Raw genomic sequence first — 27,876 nt, forward strand, 5'->3', positions numbered from 1 at the left:
AACATAAAAAGATGGGCTAATTGAAGGATTAATTTTTTTTTTTGAGGCAAAGGCTCTGTGCTGGAATTAAAAGCAAGTGCTACCACGCCTAGCCTTATGGGTTTGGGGGCTTTTTAAGGTTTATTTTTGTGTGTTTTTCTTCCGTGTGTCTTGTGTGTACCTGGTGTCTATAGAAGTTAGAGGATGGGTTCGATCCCCAGCCCCGGAAAAAAAAAAAAAAAAAAAAAAAAAAAAAGAAGTTAGAGGAGACATCGGATGCACTGGAATTTGAATTACAGATGACTGTGAGCTGCCATGTGGGTACTGGCACGAAGAGCAGCCAGTGCTTTTAATCGATTCATCCCTTGGCTTTATTTTTTGAGACAGGGTCTTGTTATGAGCCCAGGCTGGATTTGAACTCATGATCCTTCTGCGTCAGTTCCCCACCCCCCACCCCAGTGTTAGTATTACAGGTATACACAATACAGGTATATATATTGCCATGCCTGGAAACACTTTTTGCCTCATTGCTATCTAGTCAGGATCCCAGCCTGCTAGGTAGCTGGGCTGCAGCCTGGCCTAGATGAAGGTTTAAGCAAACCCCTATACAGCCTACAAAACTCACCTCAGATGATACTGAGCCAACAGTTGTTCCCTACCCCTAGCCACTCATAAATGCACAACCAGGATCAGATGTCGTCATGGGACTTTATTTGATGCCAGCTCCAAGATGAGTGGAGGGCTACTCATGCACAGCCTTGGTCTCTTCCAGCAGACGATACTGGCTGGGCGTCAGGGAGGGTGCAGAGAGGGTTTGAGTGCCTGCAAATTCCCCTCATGAAGTGTGGAGAGCCGCCATCACTGACAACCTTCTAGATGGCTGCTGGATCACACAGCATTATGGGGACAGCCTGGGCTACCCCATGGCCATGCTCACAGTAGGGCCGGGAGATCCTGTCCTGAGCCAGGAATCTTACTGGGGCATTGTGGGACAAGCCTCTGGCCTTGGGGACCTCAGCTGCTTGGATCACACAAAGCTGGGGGAGTTCAGGCGTGCTCAGTGCACATGAAGTGTGCAAGTCACTGGGGTTAGTCATGTAAACACAGCAACACAGGCACAGAATGGGAAAGACACGCCTCCAGAATTACACAGCATAGCTGGGGTCCACTCGGTCCTCTGGCACTCAAGGGAGATCACATTATGGTCCCAGGCTCACCATGCTGGGCCTCACACACATGGGACTCTGCACGTGGGCATTGATTTTGTAGTGTGGGGGTTGGTGGTCAGGCATGGTCCTCACTTGGCTAGACAAGTGCTTTGTCCTATCCCTGCAGTGGATACCTTTCCTACCTTGATGGCCCTTAGGTTTGTCAGTTACTTCCTGCAAGGTGTATGGGCTATTCTGCCTTAAACCAGAGCATTCCTCATCCCCCAAGCCCCGTGTTCCCACACTTCCCCTAAACTGAAGCATGCAGGATCACAGGCAGAGTGGAGTAAAGACAGTCTGAAGAGAGCTATTCAGACACAGAAGGTAGTCTTCAGGGTGCAGCCCACCACTGAACTGGTGATCCTCCTGCTTCAGGGCACAGCTTCCAAATCCTGTCCAAACTTAGCAGGGACCAGCTTTTGTGTGCCTTGAGGTGGGTCTTGGGTTGGGAATGGGATGGACAAACACACACACAGCACACATACACTTGGAAAGGACATGGGACAAACTAGGAAACACAGAAGTTGCCCAAAGTGCTTCGCCTTGGCCCAGAGAATAGGGTCTGTAGGCTGCATTCCGGGGCCGAGGACAAGACAGACAGCTAAGTCCACCAGGGGGATCAGCCTGGCTATTGCTTATAAAAAGTAATAAATTAGTCGCGAGGGCTTGCTATTTACAAGTCACTGGCACCCCACCCCAGCCCTTCCTGGGAGGGGGCACCCTCCAGCCAAGTCCCAAGCTGATGGCTGCACCCCATCTAGGTGTGACTTGGTGAAGATGAGAGCTCCGTGAGGAAGCGGCCAGAGACGGGGCTCAGTCTTCCCTGGCTGGTCCTGGGCTTCCAGGCGTGGCCTCTGCACCCTGCACAGCGATCTTCGGCACCGCACCAGTCGGCCCAGGCTCCTCATCGAAGCTCACTTCCTGCACAGCCTCCTGCTTCTTGAAGGAGTCCCGGCGCTCTGACAGATGCAGCCTCCTCATGACAACCAGCTCAGCCTCAGCCCCCCGGCCACGCCGGCCTCCGTCCCCATCCAGCCTCTCACTGGTACCTAGGCCCAGTTTATCGGCAGACTGGCCCCTACGCAGCCTAGGGGACCGTGCTGGTATGGGAATGTGCCCCGGAAGGGGAGACGGCGAGCGTGGCGGGGGCGTGGGCACTGGCGGGCAGGCCAGCGGTGACGGAGGGATACTGCTTGTGGACTTGCGGCGGCCACTCTTGTGTCGAGGTGGCCCGAGCTTGGCTGCCAGGCCATGAAGTGAGCTGGGACGGGTGTGGCCAGTTGCTGGAGAAGCGGGACTGCTGGAACTTGGGGATACACTGGGTGGGGATGCTGTGTCTGTGGGCAACAGAAACTGGTCAGTGACCCCCCTCCTAGAGGTAGGGCCTGGACTGACCAAACTGGCAGAATCCATGCCGTCCAGTGTTGCCACCCACCCACATAGGGAGTCCCCTTGGCCTTGCTTTAGTGAATTCTTACTTATCCATCAAAGCCAGGCCTCATTTACCGCTCCTCCCAGAAACCTCTGCCTCCTTGCCTAGACTGACCCTTCCCCACAGCTGTGTCTGACCCTTACATACTAAATGAACACAAGGCCACCAAGTCATCCACTCAGCTCAAGCACACGCTAAGGCTCCTTACTGATTGTTGTCACAGATATGCATATATATTCATATTCAAGGTGGAGTTCCATGAACCCTTGTTTTTCTGCCTCATCTCTTAAGTGCCGGGATGAAGGGCACTGACTACCCGGCAGCAGTTTCCTCTGTCCTGTAACCTGTGGCCTAGGCTGAGAACCACCCACCTGTGGGGACGTCGGGGGCAGGGCTGCGGCAGGGCGTGGTGGGGCTAGGGGACAGGCTGTGAGTCGGTGATCCAGGGAGGCTCTCGCTGGAGGACAGAGAGTGCTGGAGGCCCGAGGAGAAACTACGGCTGGTGTGGAGCACAGAAGATGGCTTCGAGATCCTCTTAAACAAGGACTTCCGCCTAGGGATAGGCATGGTAACAGTGAGGAATGCTGGGAAGGCTAGGGGTGCTGAGGCCTCACTGCCTCCCTGCTCACCGGTCCTGGGTCTCGCGCCGGCGGCTGCGCTTGCTTCTTCGGGCCATGCGGCCCTTGGCCACGTTCTTCCGGGCAGGCCCCACCTTGATGGAGGTGTTCTCCAGGGCCGTGGTGCGCAGGGAGATCTTGTTGCCACTCTGCAGAAGGGAAACCAGTCACCTGAGAGCTTTCTGGGGGACAAGACACCTGTCCAGCACCTGACACTCGGCTCCCCTCAGCCCTGAATCCTAGGATGGGGGGGTGCAGCTGTAAAAGCCTCATGGTGTCAGGGACAGCTGCCTAGGATAGGCAGTGGGCACATGTTCAGGCCAGGGGTCCGCAGGTCGCACCTTCAGCAGCAGCTCCACCACATCCATGTGCACCAGGCCCAGGACAGATTCCCCGTTGATGTGTGTGATGAGGTCCCCAGCACGCAGTCCCGCCTCCTGCGCAGGGCTCCCCTCCTCCACGCTCTGTGGGCAGACGCAATACAGCTGTCAGGTGGGGCGGGCCACACCCCCACAGGCCCGTGTGTAATCCAAGCAAGCCACTGCATCAGTTTCCTCAGCTATGGAGCAAGGCAGGGCCCACTCAAGGATGGAGAGCACGCTGACTCCCACAGCCAGGTCCCACAGTGAGGTTCCCAAGGGGTTTGTCAGGGACTCACCCAGACCACATGGTGCACCGTGTACACGTCGCTGTCTCCCATGTAGACACGAATGGCGCGCAGGCTGAAGCCGTACTTCTTGCCTGAGCTGTGGATGACGATGGGGGGCCGCAGGCTACCACACACTGGTGATGGGTCCCGGCTAGGTGAGGAGTCTCGGGAGGAGGGGTTGGAGGACAGCGAGCGGGGCGACAAGGGGCTCATGAGGGGGCCCCCACTGCCGTCGTCTGTGGAGGGTGGTGGGACACTGAATGTGGGTCCATATCCTTCTCCCACGTGGCCACATGGCGCCCACCCTGGAGTTCCCTCTCATAACCAGTCTAGAACACCCCACCACCCACCACAGGGAGAAGCAACACATCACCTGCCGTGATGATGAGGGACAGGGCAGACACAGAGGCTGACTTGGGCACTCGACCCCCGCTGCCACCAGGGGAGGCCCTGGGCTTCTCTGGGCCGGGGTCTCTTGAGCTTCCTAGGCGGCGGCCTCTGCCGGCATCCAGGGGCCGAGGAGTTGAGTGCCGGGCGCCTGTACTGTTACTTCGAAGGCGGGCATGGCTGAGAACAGCTGTGTCAGCTGAGGGGACAACCAGGGTGAGCTTGACACCTGTCTATTTCATGCCAGCCACGCCCCTGCCCCCCAGCTGTATGAAGCTGTGTTCAGGGCAGGTAAGGCTGGTCTGCTCTCAATTTGTGAGAAACTTCTATTCCTGTCTCAGCACCCCACACTCACCTTGAGGCCCACTTACCAGAAAGGTTGCAGGGCTTAGGTGTCACTGGGGTGGTCGGGGGTGGGGGGTCAGGCTCCCCCAAGATGAAGACAGGCTTTTTGGTGTCAGCAGGCCCTGAGCCTGCTCCCTCATCTTCAGAGGAGAAGGCAAATTTAGGCATGTCCAAGCTGATGGTGCTTAGGAGAGACGGGCTGGGACCCCGGTCGGTCTGACAAGAAGACGGCTGACAGGAGGAAGCAGGTGTCCAGGACCTCAGCCTGTTTGAGGGAGAAGACTGTTACTCAGCCACATGGGTTTGCAGAACTATTCAGTGGAGAGAGATTTTAATCTAGCTACTTTCACTGGAATACCAACATGCCTTAGAAGCCCCTATATTCCCTCTGGCTGGGATACAGACACCGCACCCTTAGTACATAGCTTTAATCCCAAACAACGAAGGTAAAGTTGGTTTGTAGAAGGAAGTACCCATTGTTTGAAAGTGATACCAAATTGAGTGGCAGACAAAGTGACGAATCAGAGAAAGATTTGACAGACTAGCACATGCCCAACTCTCAGGCAAAGAGGAAAGGGAAGCTACTTGAGGGGCAGAGCAGAGGGAAGGAGGCCGTTTTACTGGGACAGTTGTACAGAGGCAGGTTGTAGAGAGAGAGCCACTAGACACAGGTGAAGACAGAACGAGCCAAAGAATCAGAAGGAGCTAAGGAGCTAGAAGATTAGAATACATTGCCAGAATTCGTATGAGGCCAAGCAGAGCAAATCAGGAGAAAGGGGGGGTGTGTGGGGGGTGGCGGGGCAGTTTGAATCAGTCAGCTTGGAGAGGAATTAGAGCAGGAACAGCTGAGTTGAACCAGCCAGCCAGAGTTCAGAAAGAACTAGAAAGGGTGAGCTTATTCAGCAGTAAGTCTCAGAGGCTGAAAACATTCCAGGCCTAGATTAGATTGTACCGAGGCTAGAAGCTTCCAGGACTAGGCCCAGCTTAGTAGAGGGAGGCAAAAGCCTCAGACACAACAACTACATCTAGTGAATAAAAGTTACATTTACTATTCAACCCTAAAAGCCCAGTTTCCAGCTCTCACTCTCTAGTCAACATTGTTTCTACGGAGTCTGGAACTCGGAGCAGGACTGGAGTTTACCAGCCAAGTGCATTTTGTGTAGAAAAGGACCAAGGAGCCAAAGTCAAGCACTGTTATGGATCACAGCAGCCATTGTCTTAGGAGTACAAAGCCATACACAGGAGCAAGACTCTCAGAGACCTCCTACCTTTCATTCTTCTCTACTGGGCCACTAGGAAGCTCCTTCTACATCAGATCTTGTTATCTGGTTTTCCTTAACTCCTCAGCCCACCTACCGGAGGTCAGTGCTCAGCCGGCGGCCACCGTCCCCTTCACCGCTTTGCTCCCAACCTTCCTCTCGGTCCTCGCTGAAGCTTCTTTCAGCAAAGGTGGGGTTGGGCTGGACAGCCAGGAACTCGGAACTGCTGTAGACCTGTGAGATTTTTTGGTTTAATGTCAGTAATGGGGGAATGGTGACGAAGGTCACCCCAGCACCTAGGAGGCTGCGACAGGAGACCCTGTCTCAGAACACAAGGGTAAACAAAGCACAGGCAGGCAGACTCGGGAGCCGCTGGCCAGCCCACCTTGCTGAAGCGGTGGGAACAGGAAGAGAACTGGGGGATCTCTGTGGAGGATTCCTCGTCATTCGTCTCATCACCCTCGGAGCCCAAGTGGCGGTACCGCTCAGAGCGAGCTGTGGGAGGGAAGGGGAGGCTGGGGCAGCCAGGGACACCAAGAGGCCCAGGGCTGTGCTGCTCAGGTACAGGAGAGTGGCCCAGCCAGCACAGGAACCTGAGCTGGAATCTGCTGGGCATCTGGGAACAGACTCTTGCACCGTAGACCCAAACTCTGGTCCCCAGTGTGCCCAAAAACTGTGTGGTCAGTCATAGCAGGAATTCATGCACCTACAAGGAGGTATCTCAAGGCTGAGCTACTCTCTCGGTTTACATCCGCACGGAACAGACAGGGAGGACCCCGAACATGCAGGAGTGCCACTTACTGTCAAAGTAGCTGGTGTCGTCCTCAGCTTCAAGCTGTGGGACAAACTCTGCCTTGTGTCTCAGGAGCCCTGCCCAGTCCAGGGCCAGGAAGAAGGGGTGCTGTTTCACCTCGTGGGTGCCTCCTACAGACAGTCTGGCTCAGCTCTGCACGACACACCACACCCCGCAAGCCTCCCTTCCCACTGAATGGTGCCAGGAGAGACCCAGAAATGTGGTCAAAAACTGGGGAGCACCAGACTCAACTACTTCCTTCAAGGTTACGCACGTTAGCTCCTACAGGCCCTCCAGGACCCCAGCTCCCAGCCCCCTCCTTCACACACCCTGGTAAACGGGATCCTTCGAGAAGCTGCCCCATAGACTTACCAGTCCCCAGCCTGTCCATTGGGCTCTGACGCAGAAGCCTAGTAATGAGATCCTGGGCGTCGGGGGGAAGGGCCTCATCTCCCTCTGGCCACATGATTTCATCTGAAGTTCAAGGTGGGAGGAGACAGGATGGCCTTTCTAGCACCTTCCCTCACACCCACCACCTGGTAGCATTGTGGTCAGCCCACCTCCCACTCTCAGACCCTGTTAGACGCACCACTGACAACCTGTCCGAACAGCTCCTCAGGTGTGTCCCCGAAGAAAGGCACGCAGCCCACCAAGAACTCATACAGGATGACGCCCATGGCCCACCAGTCTACCGGCTTCCCATAGCCCTGGCGGAAGATCACCTCTGGCGCGATGTATTCAGGCGTCCCGCACACCTACACAAAGGTTATAGCAAGTGGGGAGGTGAGGCTGGCCGGGTCTGCATGGAGTGAGAGTGGGTGGCCCAGTCTTGCCCTTGGGTTGGGTCACACCTGCTTGTCCACAAACTCTCGAGCATCCTTCTCGATGTGACCTTCATACAGGTTGGTGGCCATGCTCATGAGGCCGATCTTGGACAGGCCGAAGTCCGTCAGCTTGATGTGGCCGAGGGAGGTGATGAGCAGGCTGTGGGTGAGGCCAGGACCCTCAGGCTGGGTGGGAAGGCCAGGGCCAGCAGAGTTGCCAGGATTGGCTCAAGGCCCCCTGTATATACTGGTTTTGTTTTGAGACCCAGTCTCCCTAGGTAACCCATGTCAGTATGTGCATGCTTTTAAAAAAAAAAAACAAAACCTTTTTGCTCATGTGGCCCAGGGTGGCCTCACACTCTCTAAGTAACCCCCCAGGCTGGCCTTGAACTCCTGGATCCCTGCCTCAGTCTCTTGAATCCTAGGATGACAGGTGTGCTCCATCGTGTCCCGCTGTGACCTTTTTCATGCACCTTGCAAATACATCCCCCAAGCTCACTTTCTGTATCCACTGTTATTCACCCATCGGCCCCTCCTATTTTATGCCTGGACTACACAAAGAAGCACATGTTTGTGACTACTGTGTGTAGCCATTTCATCTACACGGAAGTGAAATGCCGAGTGCAAACAGCACCAGCTCTGAACACTTGGGCTCACATCTCCAAAGGCACATGGCTAGGAAACCAGCGAGCCCTGCTTCGGAGACAGGTAGGACTAGATGAGTTCCACCTATTTATGCACAGAGTAGGTGCACTTGTGGTGTGCGAGCTCTGCGGATGCTGTCCTGCCAATCAGATAAGATCCTACCCGACCCCTAACACCAGAGCTCTGCCTGTGACCCCGCCCACAGCCGTGACCCCGCCCACCCCCGTCCCCGCGTCCCAGCCACACCCTGGCTGCTCACTTGTCAGGTTTGAGGTCTCGGTGCACGATGCCATAGTTGTGCAGATACTCCAGAGCCAGTACCGTCTCCGCGAAGTACATGCGGGCCATGTCCACAGGCAGTGGGCCCATGTTTTTCAGCAGCGTGGCGCAGTCACCCCCTACACCGGGACATGGGTCAGGTCTGGGTCCTGCTCGTGTTGCTGAGGTCAGCAAGGGTCTCAGGTTCTGCCCAGCAGGGTCCAGTTCTAAGTCGGAGCTCTGCACACAGCTACTGCCTCAGTGCACGGTCTTTCCCTTGCACGGCGACGGGTGCCATCTTACCTGCTGAAGCCTGACCGCTATCCCAAGCCCTCGGGGCCCACACCTATCCCTCTCTGGACCTCCCCAGCTGTGCCCAGGGGTGAGAGGGGAGGGCATGGCAGCCTAGGGGCCGCACCTTCCACATACTCCATCACCATGCAGAGGTGGCGACGGGTTTCAAAAGAGCAGAACATGCCGACCACAAAGGGGTTCTCGGCGAAGGTGAGGATGTCACGCTCCACAAACACCTGTTGGATCTGGTTGCGCAGAATCAAATTCTGCTTGTTGATCTTCTTGATGGCGAAGCGCTGTCGTGTGTCCCTGTGGCGCACCAGGTAGACGGCCCTGCACACAAGAAGGGGGCCGCTGAGCAGTCATTGGTCCAAGCCCAAAGTGGGACCCAGCAGGGACCCAGGACTCACCCATAGGCTCCATTGCTAATGAGCTTGATGGTCTCAAAGTCGCTCTCACATGGCTGCCTCCGAGACGGACCGCCCAGGCCTCGGCTCTGCAAGGGGACAGGTCAGGTTCTCGTCCACTGCAAAACTGTCCCTATGTCTAAGCTTCTGTCTCACTGGTGCTGCTACTTACTTCCTCTGGGCCCGAACTTGTTAAACCAGTATGCAGAGTCTGCTTCCCAGAAAACTTCAACACATCCTTCAAGGCCCACCTTTTCAGTGCCCATTACAGCCCAGTCCAGACCTGAGCTATTTCTATAATGCGGCAATCCCAATGCAGCCACAATTCAAAACCACGTGTGTATATTAAGCATATACTTCAGCAAACTCACTCCCTAATCCAGCCACCCAGGAAAGGGCAACATAGGACTACCTCAGCTTGCAACTTACCTCAGGGGATCCAGGAGCTGGTGGCTGGCCTTCATCAAGGTCATTCAGGGGCTGAATCTCTGTCAAAGAAAGTAAGTTGAGATTTTTGTAGTTGTTTTTGGTTCTTTTCTTTTGGACAGGATTCACTATGTAGCCCAGCAGCAAGGACTACAGAATCTTCTAGGAAAGCCATGCCTCAGAGCCCTAGCTCTCCAAGTGTTCTGCCCCAGGGATTGGCAGACCACAGATTGCAGTGAGTCTCTGAGCATTACTCATGGTGGTAAGGGTCACTGTCTTAAAGCGGCAGAATGAGGTTGGGACTAAGAGGTAGAGGGAGCCCTGGGTTCCAATCCAGATCTTCCCTGTTCTGGGTGCCTCTCACCTTCTAGAGGGTCCTTGGCAAGGCCCAGCTGGCGGATGATGTAGCGGGGCAGATCAGTCTTCACGCCCTGGTCCTCGCGGGCCTGGCCCTCTGCAGCCTCCAGCAGATGGTAGAATTCTTCGGGGTCGAACTCCTGCACAGGAGAGGCTGTAAGCCCAGAGCCCTCGCCTGGTCCCCAGAAGCCCCTGTCTGCAGCTTACCAGGCACTCGAGCAGCCGCGCTGGCCTGGAGATGATGATGAGCAGCTTGCGGACCAACTGCACGATGAAACCCACTTCGGCGCTATCTGACCTCTCATGAGCCTATAGGCAGGTGACTCTGACGAGGACCGCCCACAGAAGAGGCCCCGCCCACACCCTGATAGCGACCTCCAGGGCTCTGCAGATCCCACCCCAAAAAGGTGTTCCCTAACACACTCCACCCCACTGGGCGTGACCACTTGGCAGGCTCCCCCCACATACATCCTGCAGCAGTCGCTCCAGCTTGTCTTGCATCTCCAGGAAATAGCGGGAGGTGACCAGAGCCTCGCCCGACTTGGCCAGGCAGTCCCTCGCCAACTCCACGATCTGGTGGTGGATGAAGCCCAGGACACCGTCTGCCAGTGCCAGGCGGTCGCCAGGAGCAAATGCTGCCAGGAAGTCCTGCAGCCGGCCCTCCATCTGCGCTGTGGCCTGCGGGAAGGCGGGGGGGGGGGGGGGGAGAGAGTAATGACAGAAGTGGATCAGAGGACAGGCCAGGAGTCTGAGAGAAAGCTGTTCAGTTGGAGTCGGGGTTATGGTCAGACAGGCAGAGGGGGTGAGAAAGGGACAGGGGTAACTGACACAGAGGTGGAGCTGATCAGGGACCGGTTCAAAATGACTGACAGTAGTGATAAGGGCTGGGAGACCTCAGCGAGGGTCTGATTCTGGTGACTGGCAGGGAACAGAGCGTTATTGGTGGGCGGGGTTCCGTGAGTGACAGGGAGGCAGGGCCTGGGTAGTCGACCACGCTAGAAGAGGGTGGCCACTGCAGGGCGGAGGATCTGGAGCACACCTTGGGGAAGCGCTCCCGGTATACATGGTTCATCATCACTATCTCGTTGTCGAAGGTTCCTGATGTTCGTCCAGGGCTGAAAGGGTGACAGAGGAGGGTGAGGGTCACAGAGGAGGCCCTGGTTGGGTGGAGAGGTCCCAGCCCAAGTCTACCTGAGGCTTCGTGAGCGTGGGCGCAGGCGCGGAGAACGGCCTCCATCCTCATCCACCACACTCTCTGAGCTGCGGAAGTGCTTGGACAGGAAGCGCAGTTCGTCCGCAGTGGGTTGGAAAGGGAGCTGGTGTAGACGCTCCCGGGAGGATGAGCTTGACTGGGGCAAGGAGAAGGTCCGGGTCACGTCTCGGACCCAGCACCCCAGCATCCCACAGGCCTGCTGAGGCCCACTGCAAGCCCTCCCAGCCTAGAGTGGGAGCCCCAGAAACCACAGCCGGGCGTGTGTCCGCTCCAGTCCACCCCACCCCACTCCACCTGCCCAGGCAGCTGTCAGTACCGACACAGTGGAGCTGGGAGTGTTGGTCCCATAGCCTGAGGACGGGAGGGAAGCAAGTGACCATCTTCTGCCGTCAGCCCTGGAGAAGGACAGGAACAGATGAAAAGACAGCTTGGCACTGTGCTGATGGGGACTGGCAGCAAGCTGTGTTGGCCGATACCTACTCTGGAACAAGGACCCTCCAGGCAGCCGGAGACATTTCTTCCTGGAAGCCCTCCCTGATAAGGTGCAGCCCAAGCTTTGGCCAGATCCCAGCTCACAAACAACCCAGGCATACTCCAAAGGGGCCGGTTCAGCCACATCCCCACTGCACAGCCTTAGCTTGGTGGAACTGAAGGCCCTGGACACACTGTGTCAGTTCTTGGTTAGTGATCTAGTGCAGCTGTTAGCAGTTAATGATTTAGTCAGGCTGCGGCCCCCTCCTCCTTCCCAGAACTCTGAATTACCTGTCACTGTGAGAGAGCTGTCTGTGGAGAACAGAAGCCGCAGGAGAGACCACCACCAGACACCCAGGAAGGAAGGGGCCAGGGAGGGGGACAAAAATCAATGAGGGGTAGGCCCAGCTCTGTGAGGCTCACTAGCCCTGTGCCATGGCCAGGACACTCACCTCCGGGCAAAGGGGAAATTGATAGCCGCTGCAGCAGAGAAGTTCCGAGGACTGTCCAAGGGGCTGTTACCTGCTGAGGGGAGATGAGAAAACTGTCACATCAGGGTGGCAGCAGGACCCAGACCCCCCACCGGGATCTGCCCCTGCTCACCAGTTGGGACAGAGAGTGGTGACAAAGGTCTGGAGAGAGTGGGTGAAGGCGTCCCCACGACTAGGCTCTTACGGTTGCCACTGCGGCAGCTGTGGAGGAGACAGCAGGGTTAGAAGGTAAACATGAGGAACAGGGACGCATGCGCCCAGTTGGGAGCATGCTATGGATGGTTGTAAGTTGGCCCAGACCAACCACGATGTCCTTGCGGTGGGACCTGTTAGGAGTTTCTGAGACCCACTGGGAGTCACCCCTGGGCAAACATCCCTTCTTTTTTGTTTTGTTTTGTTTTTTCTTTTTTTGAGACAGGGTTTCTCTGTGGAGTTCTGGCTGTCCTGGGAATCATTCTGTAGACCAGGCCAGCCTTGAATTCACAGACTCTGCCTCTAACTTGCAAGTGCTGGAATTGAAGGTTGGTGCCACCACACTCAGCTCAAATATATCTTCTTATTCTTGAGGCAGAGTCTCATATTGCACAGGCTGGTCTTGGGACAGGCTCAGAGGTGACTCTCAATGCCTGATCTACTAGGATGACACATGGGACACAGCCTGTTTCAAAGTTCCCTTTCCATCCTCATTGCCGCCATATGACATGGTGGGAGAAAAACCATCCAGCCTCGTGGGGACACTGGCAGATGACTAGGACATACTGACTTCTTCCTTCCCAGCCCCTGGCTTTTACACCATGATGCAGCCAGGCACACCTGGATGTCCAGTGGAGAAGAAGACAGGAGATGCCCAGAGGCCATGGGGGAAGCCAGCCACTCTCCCTCCCTGTCCCTGAAACTGCAGTCCCCAGTTTCCCAAGATCCTGCCAAAGAACTAATGCTTCAGCCTGTGCTGTAACACCCCTTTAGTCCAAAGTCTCTGAATTGGGGCCAACGTAGGCTACATACAAACCCATGTCTCTTTTGGCCACTTGCCCTGATGCCCCCAGGCAAGGTCTCTGGCCCCTTCTGCCCACCAGACCCTGAGCTTCGTCCCCACCTTGGCAGAGTTGAAGTCACTGGGATCCTGCCCTCCTCCCCAGCCCCCTACAGTCACCCAGCAACGGCAGCTCTGACTGAAGACAAGGAGAACAGCCCACACAGCCCTCCACCAACGCAGCTCTGCAGAAGTGTCAGGGAGGGAGCGACAGGCGGGGCCCTAAGGAGGCAGGGAGGGTTTGGGGCCACAGAGGGGCACAGTTTGTAGGCCAAGACAGGAGGCGTCGCAGGTAGCAAAAAGCATAGGCAAGAGGGTGGTAGGGAGTTGGGTCCAGCCTGTTTTCTGGTGCAGGAGCCTCCTTTCCCCTATCAGGACACCCAGAAGGTGCCTCTGTGAAGCCATCCATGGGGGGAACCTATGCTCTCAGAGCCTGCCTACAGGAGGCCACGCCCCCAGAGTCAGGTAAGTGACAGGTGTGGACACAGTACAAACCAACCTTGACCTGGGGGACCCACCAATTGTGCTGGCTCTCCACGCAGGGAAATCGGGGGCGCAGCTACCAAGAGTGGGAAGAATTGCCCCTTAGGCTGAGGTGTGGGTGCAGAAGCGGAACCCAAAGGGCCTTGCAGGACTTCCTGTCGCCCCCCTCTGCACATGACACACACTGGCAGCCACATCCTCTCCCTGCCTGGGCTGCCCCATCATCCTGCAACGGTAGCCAATGAATTGGTTGGTTCCTCTCCTTTATGCTTACAGGCAAAACCTTGAAAACAACCACCTCGGAGAACCTGAATCATCCTACTTGAGCACACATTAAATGCCTACTGCTTACACAGTTCCTTACTCTAAAAGGCTGGTAAGCCATGACCCGCACCGCACTATCTCAGGCCCAATCGAAGCTTTGGACTGAGCACTCAGGGTCCTTGCAACCCAGACTTTGCCTAACTATGCAAACCTAAATACAGAGATAACCCAAGCACAGAGTGGTTGAGGAACTGCCCGGGGTCACACAGCACGGTAAAAGCTACATTCCAATTAGAACCTGGGTCAACAGTTGAGGAACCACCTCTCTTGGCCTCTGTGCATTGAAGAGGAGGACCTGGGCTGAGGAGAAGCCAGGCAATGCCTTGGCTGTAGACCTGCCACCCACTCATCAGCCTGGGCCATGAGTATTTGCATCTGCGCCAACGTTTCCGCTGAGTGTTCAGGACAAACTGCTTTATTCTTCCCAAATTTCTCGCTTTGCGCGGCCTGAGTCCCGAGTTCGAATACCGGGCGTCTATAGCTAGACCCTGTGCCCGGAGCCGCCCCTACCTTTTGGAACGTTGTAGCAGCGCACCCTTGGCCAGGCGGCTGCGGTGTCCGGGGGCCGCCACCGCGGTCCAGTAGCTGGGGTCCGACATGCTGTGGCCCTCCGCCTGGCCGGGCCACGGCCAGATCGGCCGGATTCGGCCTGAGCCCGGTGGAGCGGCCCAGGGGCCGCGGGCTACAAGAGCGCGCGGGTAGCAAGGAGGAAGCCCGGCTGGGAGCCCCTCCCAATCATTGGGCGGAGTCCGAGGGGGGCGTGGCGTCGCGAGGGGGGGGGCGAGGCGTTGCTACAGCGCTAGGCGGGGCGTTGCTAGGGCCCCCAACTAAGGAGCTTTTGTTGCTACAGCTCTGCCGGAAGCGCTGGGATGCAGCGCAGTTAGAACCTGCCTGTCCGTGACCAGTGTTGCCAGGACCTTGAGGGACAGCGCGGGGCGTTGCTAGGGCCCGGAGCAGCGGGACGTGGCATAGTGAACGTTGCTAGGGCTCTGGGACGAACGTGAGCGTTGCTATGCCCCTTAGCAGTACAGACAGGGCTTTGCGAAGGTTCTGCTCATAGGGGGCGGAGTTACCTGGCCGTTGCTAAGGCTCTGGGTAGCGAGGGAGGGACGTTGCTATAGACCTCAGCAACACAGGCAGGACGTTGCTAGAGCTCTAAGCACAGGGAGAGGCACCCTGGGACGAAGGCGGGGCGTTGCTATGGACCTCAGCCGACCAGACAGGGCTTCGCTAGGGTTCTGAGCCTTGGGGTGCCGGGTTACCTGGCCGTTGCTAGGGCTCTGCGCGGTGAGGGCGGGGCGTCGCTAGGACTACGTCAAGTGGGTAGGGAGTTGCTTTGGCCTTATCAGCGGAGGCGGGGCGTTGCTAGGGCCCGGGCAGCTAGGTGGGGCTTCGGCGGTGCTAGTGCAGGCTGTGACGGACTCGACTCTTACGGTGTCAGCCTTGCCTGGCGTTGCCCCTTTCCTTCCCATCTGTATAATGCCTGCGATGAACGCGGCGTGCATGGCCACGAAAGCCATTACCAAAGGCGATATAAGTCACATACACTACAAACCAAAGGAATACGTCCTTCTCCCCCAGGTCCTAGGTAGCCAGTGGGAGTCATTCTGACAGTACCTGGCTCCCTCGACCTTTAGACACTTTGATATGAGCCTTGCTCGGATGTGAAGCTCAGATCCCATATTTGGTACGAAAAGGCAGCCGAGGAAACTGAGGCATAGGCACCCAGGGTTTCCCCAACCCATCCTTCTCAAGTCACCCCAAGACTCTAACACGTTTCCTCCATGCTCTTTGCCACATCAGGCGTCTCCCACGCTTCTGGCTAGAGCACAAACCCATATCCAGTCATTTGTTCACTTGATAAACATTTATTGAACACTTACAGTTTGCCTGCCTCTGGGACATCTAGGGGTGACTTCAAGGGTAGTAGTCCTTGATCTCAGTTAAGGAGACAGATGAAGGATTTCAAAGAGTAATCTCAAAGAAAGGGACGTAGCTCAGCTGGCAGAATGTTTGCCTACCATGGAGGGCTCCACTCCAGCCCCCACCACACTTGGACACACCTGTTGTCACAGGACTTGAGGGGGGCAGCTAGGAACTTAAGGCCAGCCTGGACACTATTTCTCCCTCAAGAAATGGGAAAGTGCAGGAAGGCAGGCAACATGACTTTGACCCTGAGAAAAGATAACCAGTCAGGGCATGGGGAAAGAGTGTCACAGATGGAGAGGAGGGTGCTTACGGAGCTAACCACACAGGCTGCGGTAAGGATTGGGACGGTGAAACGGGGAACCATGAGTGGTGTTAGAGCGAGCCCCATGACTGTCCTGGAAAGCAAAGAAAGACCTTTGAGAAGTTGGGGTAGATGTTTAAATCTCCAGCGAGGAGCTGGTGGCATGCGGGAACAAAAGGTGAAGGCCACATCATGGTAAGACCTGGAGAAAGTACGTGGGCTAGAGCCCATGTTCTGAGTCCCAAGGACAGGCCCTGCAGTGCCCACCTGTGACAAAGAGGACCATGATGGCTACTTGTTCAGGTCTGAGTGCTGACCTAAAGGCTCAAAGCCTCCTGACTCTGGTGACCCAAATGGTGATGGAGCACTGGGCTTCATACACCTACAGAAGAGCTACCTGCTGCCATTGTGCCCGGGAACACACCTCCACAACACAGCTGTTCCCTTATCCCCAACAATGTCCTGGAAGCCCAGCTGACCTGTTTCCCACTCTAAAGAACTGGGCTATGCTAAGTATCCAGACTGCCCGGCCAGCAAGGCTGAGTACATGGGGCTCCCTGCTCACAGGCTCTTTGCTGAGGGGTTCTGGGCAAAACCGTCCTGGGACAGGGGTCATAAAGTCACCTGCGACTGGCTCTGGGGACTTGGCTTTGCCTCTCTGCTGCTGCTTAAATGGCAAAGCCCTAAGTGTGTCTTAATCTGGCCAACTCATCCCGTCACCTTTTTCCACATTCCAAATGGCTGCTGGACCACTGTCCCCAGGCCGCATACCCTGCACGTCCCAGGTAAATCGACATTCCCTCTGTGCCTGGCCTCCACGGCCCTGGGCAGTCTGTGGCCTGTAAGGCCAAGTCAAGATGGCCTTTGACCCTAAAGGACAACAGGGCCCCTTCACCTGCTTTCTATCCATCCACACCAGAGCATCAAGTAAGCACCTGCTGCATACTGGACCCTGCCCTGAGCATACACTGTGAACAGAGAGTTTCAGGCGAAGCTTTTTAGGGCCTCTCAAAGTTGTGAAGGAAACGAGAACTCCACAATGGCGCAGAAGGATGTTCTTACTCCACGGGGCATACTCTTTCTTGCCCTCTCTGGGATGCACCTTGGAGGGATGTGTGCGGGCAAAGATGGATTGCACAAGATCCTGGGGCCATAAGGATTATGGGACACACAAGGACCTTTTTCTATAGTATGCGGATCAGAGGGGCTTTTTCTTTTTTTTTTTTTTTTTTGGTTTTTTTTTTCGGAGCTGGGGACCGAACCCAGGGCCTTGCGCTTCCTAGGCAAGTGCTCTACCACTGAGCTAAATCCCCAACCCCAGAGGGGCTTTTTCATACTGAGGTGTAAATGGTTGCTGGACAAATCACAGTCACTGTTCCAGCGCTGGGGAGTAAATGTGAGGCTCTGTGGCTGCAGGCGAGGTGGCTCTGCCGCCCTCTGGTGGTGACTGTGGCTGCCTGGTGGGCTGGGCTCCAGTCTCCAACAGTGCCTCCATTTCCTCCAGGTGTAACCCGTTCAGTCACATGCAACCCCGATTTTGGGTCCCTCCCTTTCCCCTCGCCTGCCCTCCCCTGGGTTGTAACCAAGGACTCAGAAATCTAGCCGATCTCACACTATCTCCTAGGGTGCCCCTGGGTCTCCTCCACCCACTCCTGAGGAAATGTGGCAACAGCAGTGCCTACCTCCCACTGGGCAACCAGTTCCAGATAGACCAGCTTTCCTCCAGATGGCCTAGTCCCACAAGACCTTATTCCCCTCAGAAGGTTGCCTCAGGACCTTTGCACACTAGGTCCCAGCTGCTTGGTGCTAACCTGTTCCAAGCTCTGTCCATGGCTCCAATCAACTTCCCCAAGGGGTCAGCATTGAACATAGTCACTCATTTGCTCACTGGCCACCTCCAGTCAACCGAGAACCCTCGGAGGGAGATGTCTGTCATTCTTGTTCACAACTTTGGACTTTTTACTTGTCACACTGGTTAGGTGCCTAGTAAGCGTTCGCTGAGTGAATGAAGGTAACCCAGTTGGAATTCTGTGTGGACTCCACAGTATTTTGTCTTCCCCATTCAAAGCCCATGGAATATACCAAGCATCTCATTCATACTAAGGTATAAACGGCTCCCAGGTAAGTCAAGACTCTCGACTTTCACATGAGTAAGCCTCTGAAACCTGCCTCAGAGTCACAGAGGGTGATGCTGGCTCTCAGTAGGGTGTGGCGGCCAAGCTGGCCCAAGACTTAGAGAATCGCAACAGGCCTGTCTCTGAGCCTCAGTTCGCTCAGTAAGAAATAAAATCAGAGCAGAAATAGCTATTTTCGATTTGGTAAAGCCCACTCAGTTTGTGTGTGACCACAGGGAGAGTTTCTGGAAGGTCCCGGAGGTCACCACCCAGCAGGGCCCTGGGAATCCAACACCTGTCTCAAGTAGTCCTTGGGCTCAAGTTCTGACCTGGCCTGGGACACCTGTCCAGCTCCAGCCTGCAGCTGGGTGTTCCCGCGTATTGCGGAGCCAAGGAGCGGGTGACACTGAGGCCTGGGGCGTCTAAGGGGTGTGAAAGGCCCGGGTGAGGGTGCGCGTGCAGGGCGGCGCCACTCACCTCCAGGGCTGCTGCAGGCCCAGCGATGGGCTGCACGGGCTGCACGGGCTGCCGGGGCTCAACAGGCATGGGCTCTGGCTGCTCGGCGACAGACTGCAAGACAGAGGCGGGCGGTGACCCCGCGGCGACCCGGCGTGACCCCCGCGGGTTCCCAGGGGTCGAACCGCGGTGCTTGGGCCTCAGTACTCACTCGAGTGTCAGCGCGGGGATCAGTAATTTCTCCCTGCGGGACTTCATGGCGGCACCGCGGGAACCGACGCCCGGTGGCACCGGGCACGAGCAGACGCGCTGGGACTATGGACTGAGGGACGCGCGCACTGGCGGCAGGCGGGGGCGGGGCCTCGGGGCGGGACTACGGATCACGGGGCGTGACCAGGAGCGGGACAAGAAGGTGGACCGAGGGGGGCAGGACTATATGATGCGGGGCAGGACCAAAGGATAACCGGGCGGGGCTACAAGGTGCGGGATGGAGCTATGAGGTGTGGGCAGAGTTCCGAGAGGCGCTATAGGTGAGGAGCCGGGCTTCTGGGGAGGTCCTGAGTAAGAAAGTAGGCGTGGATTCCGGTATGTAGACTAGGTTATAGAATGCGGGGCGGAGCTATGGGAGGTAGGGAGGAGGCTTGGGGGGAGGGAGGAAAGAGACTATGAAGAGGGCGGGCCCTAATACAACAGAGCCCGACGTGGCTGGTGGAAGTGGGGCCTCACAAAGTATACCACGGGCTTTGCTCTTGGAAGCAATTTGCAGGACCCCCAGTCGCGCGGGGGTGGGGTGGTGGGCGGGGCGTGTGTGTGTGTGTGTGTGTGTGTGTGTGTGTGTGTGTGTGTGTGTGTGTGTGTGTGTGTCTTCTGGACTGGCTCTTAGACTTGTCTGTGGGCTGCACCACTTAAGAACTACGGAGGAGGGCGGGGACAGAGGCGGAGCCTCGCGCGATGGGGCGGGTCTGACCACCCACCTCTGAAGAGCGTGCGCGCTCGGAATAGAGAGCTGCACGCAATCCTAGGGGTCTGCAGTCTGGCCTTCCTTGACTAGTTTCTGAGACATTCAGCCGCCTAATCACGGGCCGGAAGGGAAGGAGACCTGGGCTCTGTGGACTGGGACCTCCAACCCGAGATCGCATTGTTGTGTCCCCTCTCAACGTCGTGCCCCAGAGATCTGGTCCCTGACAGCCCTGGATAGAGTTACGGACAGCAAGGGTGGCAGAGCTGACAGCTCCCTGGGGACTCTGATCCTGACTTTACCCTCGAGGTCGGTGCACTGCGCTCCTCCCGCCCCAGGTCCCTCAGAGCGCACTCAGGACAATGTCCGGTCCCGCCCCAGCCGCAGTGCATGACTTTGGGGCGATTGAGACCCCGTTCTCAGCACCTGCGTTTTTTCTCCTACCTCGCCCAGCCCCCCCCCCTCCACTGTCAAGGCCGGTCCCACTCCTGGTCCCTCTGTTTGGAATTGTCCCTACATTGACCGCCTCGCAGGCCGCCTCCTGCCCTGCCCGCATCTAATCTTCTCCAAGACCAAACCTCACCTCCAAATGACTCCCCCGGCGCCTGTCTCTTTCTGTTTAATTTCCCCTGAGCACACAGTCTTCACGTTTTGGGTCCCCATTAAGAACCAGGGCGCCAGAGGGTTTGAACCATCCCTTTCCCCTGTTTCTCCAACCGGCAGGGCCCAGCACTTCGTAGGTGCTCAAAAAATACAGAGCTTGTCAGCCTCCTGTTGAGGCATGCGCAACTTTCAAAGATGGGGCGTCCAAGGTTGTTTGCTCTCTGGAGCGAACAGGAGGTGAACCCCTCCCCCAGTCTTTGTTTATCCATCTGTATACCCAGGACGCACCGAACAAAATGTTCTTTGAGCTCCAGAGCTGCCCGGATGATGGCAGCCTCACGGATTCTGTTGGCGGACGCCAAAAGGAAGCGAATCTCTGTCATGCAAACCCATTCCAACGTACTTGGGTTAGAAGTTGATATTTTATAACCCCCAGCCCCAGTGCTGAGAATCAAATCTTTTTCTACATTTATTTATTTAGTGGAAGAGGTCCGTGTCTGCACACACCCGGAGGTCTGAAGACAACTTTTGGGGCTGCCTGTGTATCCGGAGCAATTGCCTTTACCCACTGAGCCACCTCTGGCTTCTACACTGGAGTCACACCCCTAGATATTAGCCTTTAAAAAAAAAAAAAGGCAGGGTTTTATGTAGCCCAGGCTGGCTTGGAACTGTCAATCTTCCTACCTCAGCTTCCTGGGTGCTCCCGGAAACACAGGCATGAGACACCAAACTATGCTTTGCCTGGATCCCAAGATGGGAAGTGGCTTAAAAAAAAAAAGGTTTATTTATTTTATGTATGTGAGTACACTGTAGCTGTCTTCAGACACACCAGAAGAGGGCATCATTGGATCCATTACAGATGGTTGTGAGCCACCATGTGGCTGCTGGGTTGAACTCAGGACCTCTGGAAGAGCAGTCAGTGCTCTTAGCCACTGAGCCATTTCTGCAGCCCTGGGAAGTGTTCTTTGATGGGGAGGGAAAGAAGGGAGATTTAGGGTGAGGCTCAGTGGTTAAAGCGATTGCTGCTCACGATGAGGACCAGAGTTCAGGTTCATAGAACCCATGACAGCGGCCCACCTGTAACACAAGCCTCGGAAGGCAGAGCCGGGAATCGCCAGAGCAAGCTGCTGAGTTCTGGGTTTGATTGAGATACCCTGCCTCAAAGGATGGCACAAACAGGAAAAGGCAATGTTGTCATATTAATCATTGAATGAATTACTCACCCTCGACCCCGTCGTGGAAGACTCAGCTCCTTCTGTAACAAGACAAAGAGAGTGGGGTCAACCCCGAAAATGTTCCAACCACTGCGCCCCAACATCAGACTCCCATGACCCGGTTAGTGTCTCTTTCCTGCTTACCCTCACACCACATGTGGCCTTCCATGATGATCAGTAGCTTAATCCATACTCACAACTGCAGTGTTCCCACCCAACTCCCAAGCTGCCTGCTAATGGGGAGGGGGGTATGAATACATACATAATTGGGGCTCAGTGAAAAAGGGGGCTTGCGGCTAAACCTGACCACCTGAGTTCTAACCCTGGGACCCACATGATGGAAGGTGGGAACCCACTCCTGCAAGTGTTTGAGGGTGTGTGCTCACACACAAGATTAGTGACTAAATGTAATAAAAACAGTGAAAGGAAAAGAAATGAAGGCAGGTAAAGTGGCTCAGACCTGTCCTCTCAGCGATGGCAGATGGAGGCAGGAACATCTTCATTCTAGCCTGGGCTATAGACAGAAACTTGTCGCAAGTAATAATATACGGCAAACACATACATTCTGTGCTAGGACTAGTGGGACGCACCTGTCACCTTAACACTCCAATTTAGTTTCCAGATCCCTGGAGCCTATAAAGTTGTGGGTTCTGGTCTGGGGTGGGGGACACTCTTAGATTTACCCTTTGAAAACTCAAAAAAAAATTGGTCTGTACCAACTCTGACTGCCAGTCCTATATATAAGGAGAAAGAAGCCCTTTCCTTGGGCTCCACTGCCACTCTCCCTCTGAGCCGGCGGTTATGGAAAACTCATGTTGTTTCTGCCTGTGTGCACACACACATTGTGTCATGGCACATGTGACAACCTGCATCGGTGTGGATCCCAGGAAGAGACTCAGCACCAGCTTCCTGGCAGGCAGCTTGACTGGCTGGGCCATGTCCCTAAGGAGAGAGACAGGCTCTCTCTATATACCTCTGGGCAGCTTGCAACTCATGGTGATTCTCCTGCCTCAGCTTCTCAGCTGTTAATGACAGGCTTGCACCACCACCTGCTTCAGGGAGATTTTTTTTTTCTTAATTTTAAGAAAGCTGTGTTAGGGGCTGGAGAGTTGTCTCAGTGGTTAAGAGTACCGACTGCCCTTCCAGAGGTCCTGAGTTCAAATCCCAGCAACCACATGGTGGCTCACAACCATCTGTGATGAGATCTGATGTCCTCTTCTGATGTGTCTGAAGACAGCGACTTATATATAATAAATAAATAAATCTTAAAAAAAAAAAAAAGAGGGGCTGGAGAGATGGCTTAGTGGTTAAGAGCACTGACTGCTCTTCCAGAGGTTCTGAGTTCAAATCCCAGCAACCACATGGTGGCTCACAGCCATCTGTAATGAGATCTGATGCCCTCTTCTGGTGTGTCTGAAGACAGCTACACTGTACTTATATATAAGAAATAAATCTTTAAAAAAAAGAAAGAAAGAAAGAAAGAAAGAAAGAAAGAAAGAAAGAAGGAAAGAAAGCTGTGTTAGAATCTAACTCCTGGGTTGGGGATTTAGCTCAGTGGTAGAGCGCTTGCCTAGCAAGCACAAGGCCCTGGGTTCGGTCCCCAGCTCCGGAAAAAAAGAGAGAGAGAGAGAGAGAGAGAGAGAGAGAGAGAGAGAGAGAGAGAGAGAGAGAGAGAGAGAGAGAGTGAATCTAACTCCCAGGGGACGTGGGAAGGCTTTGCACTTGCTTTGGAAAACCCCTGCCTCGGGGGCTGGAGAGATGGCTCAGTGGTTAAGAGCACTGATTGCTCTCCCAGAGGTCCTCAGTTCAATTCCCAGTAACCACCACGTGGTGCTTCACAACCACTTACAATAAGATCAGGCATACACAGAGGCAGAACAACACTGTACACATAATAAATAAACCTTAAAAACAAAAGAAATGCCCTGCCTCAGTTTCCCCACCTGCGATGTGGATTTAGCATCAGGAAAGCTGTGTTAATGACCAGGGCACATTACTTTTGGCTGCTTTGGCTCCAGCTACTGTTCAGCCCAGCAGCAAATTAAACAGAAAGGGACCACTCAGTGTCTACTGTACAGGCTTGGAAACTGAGGCACAGAGACAGAGAGGGAGAGTTAGGAAATGGACTCTCACGACTCTCCCAGCCCAACAGACACACTCATTGGGGCGGCCACTTTGGGGACACGGACTATTTTTACGATGGTGGGTTTCAGACTACCCACGTTCCTTAGGCGGGTGTTTGTCATGGAAACCAGTGGCGTCATCCGTCCCCGCAGCCAATTGGAGGGGGGCGGAAGTGCCAGGTACCAGACCACTTGGCTGGCAAAGGGGGAGAGATGGACCCCTGCTCTGCTCGGATCCCCTAGGGTCTCCTTTCACCCGCGTCTACTCAGGAATGACGGGGTGTCTTTACACCAGCTTCCCCAACTACCATGCCAGAAAGAAACAGAATTTGAACTTGAGGGTTTAGCCTGAGATCCCACCATCCTGGCCGATTACTTGGGATCTGGCAGTGCTGCTGTGTGGCATCCACCAACTGGCCCAACCTCTCTGTGCCTGAGTTAATTCGTTTAACAAACAGCAGATTCCATAAGGCCCAGCACCAGCATCGTTGGCGCCGAGGACGAGAAGTTTAAACACGTTCCCTAGATACAAAAGGACTCCAGGCGGCGGGAGTAGGGGGTGGGGTAGGGGGTGGGATGCCAGGCCCGGAAAGCTCCCCGGAAGTGGGCCCGCGACATCCCCGCGCCATCTGCTTCCGCGGCCTCCTCTACAGCTGCTCCTGTGCAACTCCCACACAGACGCCCAGCTACTGGCTGTTATTTATTTTCCTTAGGGCTTCTCTCTGCAGCGCAAGCTGGTGGCCTCAGCATCCTCCTGTCTCAGTTTGCATAGTGCTGGGATCATAGGCCTTGACCCTCTGAGACTGCTATTTTGTTGTCGTTGTCGTCGAAACAGAATCTGTGCCACCCCCCCCACCCCCACGCCACCCCCACCCCCGCCTAGGCCAGCCTTGAACTCCTGACTCCTGATCCTCCTCCTGTCTCCACTTCCTGAATGCCAGATTGATGGAGGCTTATGTGGTGCTGGGATGAAGCCCAAGGGCTCCATGCATGCGAGGCAAGCACTAAACTACAAGTACTCTATTGAGCCACATGCGCTCTGCCCACTGAGCCAACTGCAGCTGCCCTTTAAATGTTGTGTTTAGGGATTCTTTGTGGCTTGGGTACTGTCTTCCAGGATTCATCACCAGCCTATAGATCACCCAATTAGTTGGTGGAGCCTCACTCTGGAGGGACTCATGGCACCCAGGCACAGGAGCCAGGGCTCCTGAGGTGCAGAGGCAGGAGCTGTACAGGGTGGCATGCCAGGGCAGGGGTGGGCTGTCCATTTTATAGCAGAAGACTGGATGGTTCTGACATCAGCTGTGCTGTGAGCCAGGGCTTGGGGCCCACAGGAACCCCAGAGTCCACCCTCGGAAGTTATCTGCCTAATAGGGATTTGGCTTTTGTTTTTTAAACACAATCTCACTCTGCAGCACCAACAGGCCTCAGAACTTAAAACAATCCTCCTGCCTCAGCTTCCCAACTCCCGTGATGATAGGTAGGCACCATCGCCATTAACAAAAATCCAACTGGTGGGTTTCGTGGAGGAGGTGGCTAAATAGACATAGGTGTGTGGGGGCGTGGGGCACTCATTTCCAAATGGACCATTCTGCTGCGTGGGAGAGCATTGTCTGCCTACCAGCTATCCTAGAGGCTGAAGCGGGAGAGCCTGGACTACACTATGAGCCCCATGTCAACTTGGTAGCAGCTGCGGGTGCACACAGGTTGGGGCCCCATCCCTTGAGCCATTAGCCCGGCCTGATGCTGCTCAGGAGGAGGAGACAAGATGACTAGGAGTTCGAGGCCAACCTAGGCTACCAGAGGTGCTTCCTCCAGCACTGAGGAGTGGAGTCTAGACCTCCATCATCAGCCTCTGAGCACTCCAATTGGCTGTCATAGGTAGCCTGGTCTTTGATTGGCTGAGCCTCTAACCTATTAAGGGAGTCAGAGATAGCTCAAATAACATGACTTGGGTGAACTTTTAAGAACAGAAAGGGGCCCCGAACCTCTGACACCGTCATCTTGTTTTCTTACGTTTATTTATTTATTTACAGAAGGTGTCGCCTTGCAGTCCAAGCCAGCACAGAGCTGTGTATGTAGGCCAGGCAGGAACATGCCGTTACAGACATGGACCAGGGCTCTAGACTAGGACTTTAAAGTAACTCTACCCTGGCCTGTATTCTAGTGTCCTCTAAGCCCTCTTGCCTCCTGTTAGCAGGACTTCCCCTGCCCCAGCACCTACCATGGCTCCGGATTACTGATTACCGTGGCATCCAAGTTTAGCTTTCTTTTTTTTTTCTTTGTTTTGTTTGTTTGTTTGTTTGTTTTGTTTTGTCCCCCGCCCCCCAGGAGACAGGGTTTCTCTATATAGGCCAGACTGTCCTGGAACTCACTCTACAGATCAGGCTGACCTCGAACTCAAGAGATTCACTTGTCTCTGCCTCTGAGTGCCGAGATTGAAAGCGTGTGCCGCCGCCGCCGCCGCCACCGCCACCACCACCACCACCACCACCACCACCACCCGCCTTATTTTTCTTTTTTCCTTTACTTGTGTGTTTATTTACTATATGTGTGTGCCCACGTGCCTCAGCGCATGTGTGGATCTCAAAGGACAAATTGTGGAAATCAACTCTCTTCCTCCACCATGGTGACTCGGGAAATTAAACTGGGGTTGTGAGACTTAGCTGTGACCGCCTTTACCCTTGGAGCCTTCTCACTAGCTCCCAACATCTAGCTTCTTCAAAAGCTCACCATTATCTTTCGCGCTCAGCGGTAACTGAGAAATGTTTTTTTTCTGGATGGTTTTGTTGTTTAGGTTTTTCAAGACGAGTCTCACGAACCTAGAACTCCCATAGAACTCCTAGACCTTCCTGCCTCTGCCGCTGACAGCTGGGATTAAAGGCGTGCTTCCTTCCACCTCTGGCTACAGGCTTTAGTTCCTTTTTCAAATGACACCCAGATATGGCCTTGGGGCCTTTGCGCCTACTAAGCTCACTCCTGCGGTCCTCCCTGCGCACCGGTCCAACTCCCTGCAGCCAACCGACGGTCGCTATACTTCTCTGGGACTCAGTTTCCCCGTGTGTAACGTGGGCTCTGTCATCTGAAAATATTTACCACCCATGTGGAGCAGGTCCCGCTTGTTGACGTCAGCCGCGCCCCCATTCACTCACCCGGAGGCGGTGTCTCTATTTTAAGAGGCCGAGGGCGGGCTCGAATCTAACTGGGGCCCCCGGCGACACCCGCCGCGCGCCAGCTCCGCCCCCACTCCCGCCTTCCCGCCAGGGTCTCCGCTCCGCGGCTTCCTCGGGGAGGGGGGACCCGCCCCACTGCCCCTGTCTAAACAGCTTTACTCAATCTTTACTTCCCCAATTTCCTCTGCCCAGTGCCGGCCTCCCGCGGTCGGTGCCACCCTGCGCGGTCAGCTCTAAGCCCGCTGAGGTTTCGCACACTGTAGATGCAGGGCAGACGGTAGCTATGAGAATCCCCACGGCAAAGCTGTTGGACGCTTAGGTGTGCGGTCCCACTCTCGGAACGAAGCAGGCAAACCTATATGAGTTTTGCAGATGTTACAGATGGGGAAACTAAGATCCAGAGAAGCCAGAGGCGAAGCCTCCAGAGTCCCACAACCCAGGAGTGCCCTGGACTTGCATTTTGATCTTCCTACACCCACTTTCTTGCTTCCCTGAGACTCAACGCTAAATCCAGAAACTGAGGCTCGGAGAAGCCACCACTATCACACATCCTGCAGGTCTTTCGCGGTCACACAGGTCTGTGTTCCTGCAGAGATGGAATCTTAGCCTGACAGTCTCGGTGGTGGTTTCCTTAGGCTGGTTTTTTTTTTTTTTTTTTTTTTTTTTTTTGGAAGGGACCAGAGACAGGGGACTAGCTGCTAAAAGGCGACCCTGTCAGGTGGCTGGGTTGTATCCACCTCAGCGGCTGCACACATTGGAGCTCCGCGCCCTCTGGCCGGTGTGGTGCGGGAACCCTCGAGTTCCTTCTCCCCATGCCAGAGCTCAGCCTCAGTTTCCAGTTTTCCCATCTGTCTTATAGAGATCACCTCCCTTCCCATCGTGCGCAAACCGTTCTGGACAGCATGTGGGCAGAGGGCGCAATCTGACGCTTCCTGCCTTCCTCACTCCCTGCCTCAGTTTCCCGGCCCGGAAGGTTCTGTCCGCGCCCCCACCCGCACCCCTTCTCACCTGGAGCCCGCGACGCCGCAGGAGACTCGGCTCGTCCATCGCTGAGTGTCCCCGCAACCGGCCCCGCCCCCGACCCCGCCCCAGTTCCTCGGCCCCGCCCCC

The 27,876-nt window shown here is 55.4% G+C and overlaps 1 protein-coding gene across 10 annotated transcripts; it reads right to left on the reverse strand.

Annotated features, from left to right (window-relative positions):
• Positions 1 to 668: 668 nt before the first annotated feature.
• Positions 669 to 27,833, reverse strand: Mast3 (microtubule associated serine/threonine kinase 3). Of its 10 annotated transcripts, none has more exons than XM_032918619.1 (28): positions 27,775 to 27,833; positions 21,480 to 21,511; positions 12,168 to 12,256; positions 12,017 to 12,089; positions 11,856 to 11,876; positions 11,410 to 11,488; positions 11,072 to 11,229; positions 10,920 to 10,995; positions 10,349 to 10,558; positions 10,088 to 10,189; positions 9,888 to 10,020; positions 9,527 to 9,585; positions 9,101 to 9,186; positions 8,815 to 9,023; positions 8,398 to 8,536; positions 7,521 to 7,653; positions 7,259 to 7,424; positions 7,042 to 7,143; positions 6,678 to 6,800; positions 6,262 to 6,371; positions 5,974 to 6,110; positions 4,644 to 4,882; positions 4,259 to 4,471; positions 3,895 to 4,121; positions 3,578 to 3,700; positions 3,249 to 3,385; positions 2,991 to 3,172; positions 669 to 2,524 (listed from the first exon to the last, which is right to left on the reverse strand). In XM_032918619.1, the coding sequence occupies exons 1-28, from the start codon at positions 27,811 to 27,813 to the stop codon at positions 2,001 to 2,003; spliced, it is 3,921 nt and encodes a 1,306-aa protein (XP_032774510.1). In that variant the 5' UTR covers positions 27,814 to 27,833; the 3' UTR covers positions 669 to 2,000. The 10 variants fall into 10 exon arrangements, with proteins under 10 accessions (XP_032774510.1, XP_032774504.1, XP_032774503.1 ...); XM_032918613.1 differs by lacking the exons at positions 21,480 to 21,511; positions 27,775 to 27,833 and adding exons at positions 18,717 to 18,809; positions 18,907 to 19,474 and having other exon boundaries at positions 12,017 to 12,086; XM_032918612.1 differs by lacking the exons at positions 21,480 to 21,511; positions 27,775 to 27,833 and adding exons at positions 18,717 to 18,809; positions 18,907 to 19,473.
• Positions 27,834 to 27,876: the final 43 nt, after the last annotated feature.

The sequence above is a fragment of the Rattus rattus genome, chromosome 13, assembly GCF_011064425.1.
Source record: "Rattus rattus isolate New Zealand chromosome 13, Rrattus_CSIRO_v1, whole genome shotgun sequence".
In the NCBI taxonomy this organism is placed as follows: domain Eukaryota; kingdom Metazoa; phylum Chordata; class Mammalia; order Rodentia; family Muridae; genus Rattus; species Rattus rattus.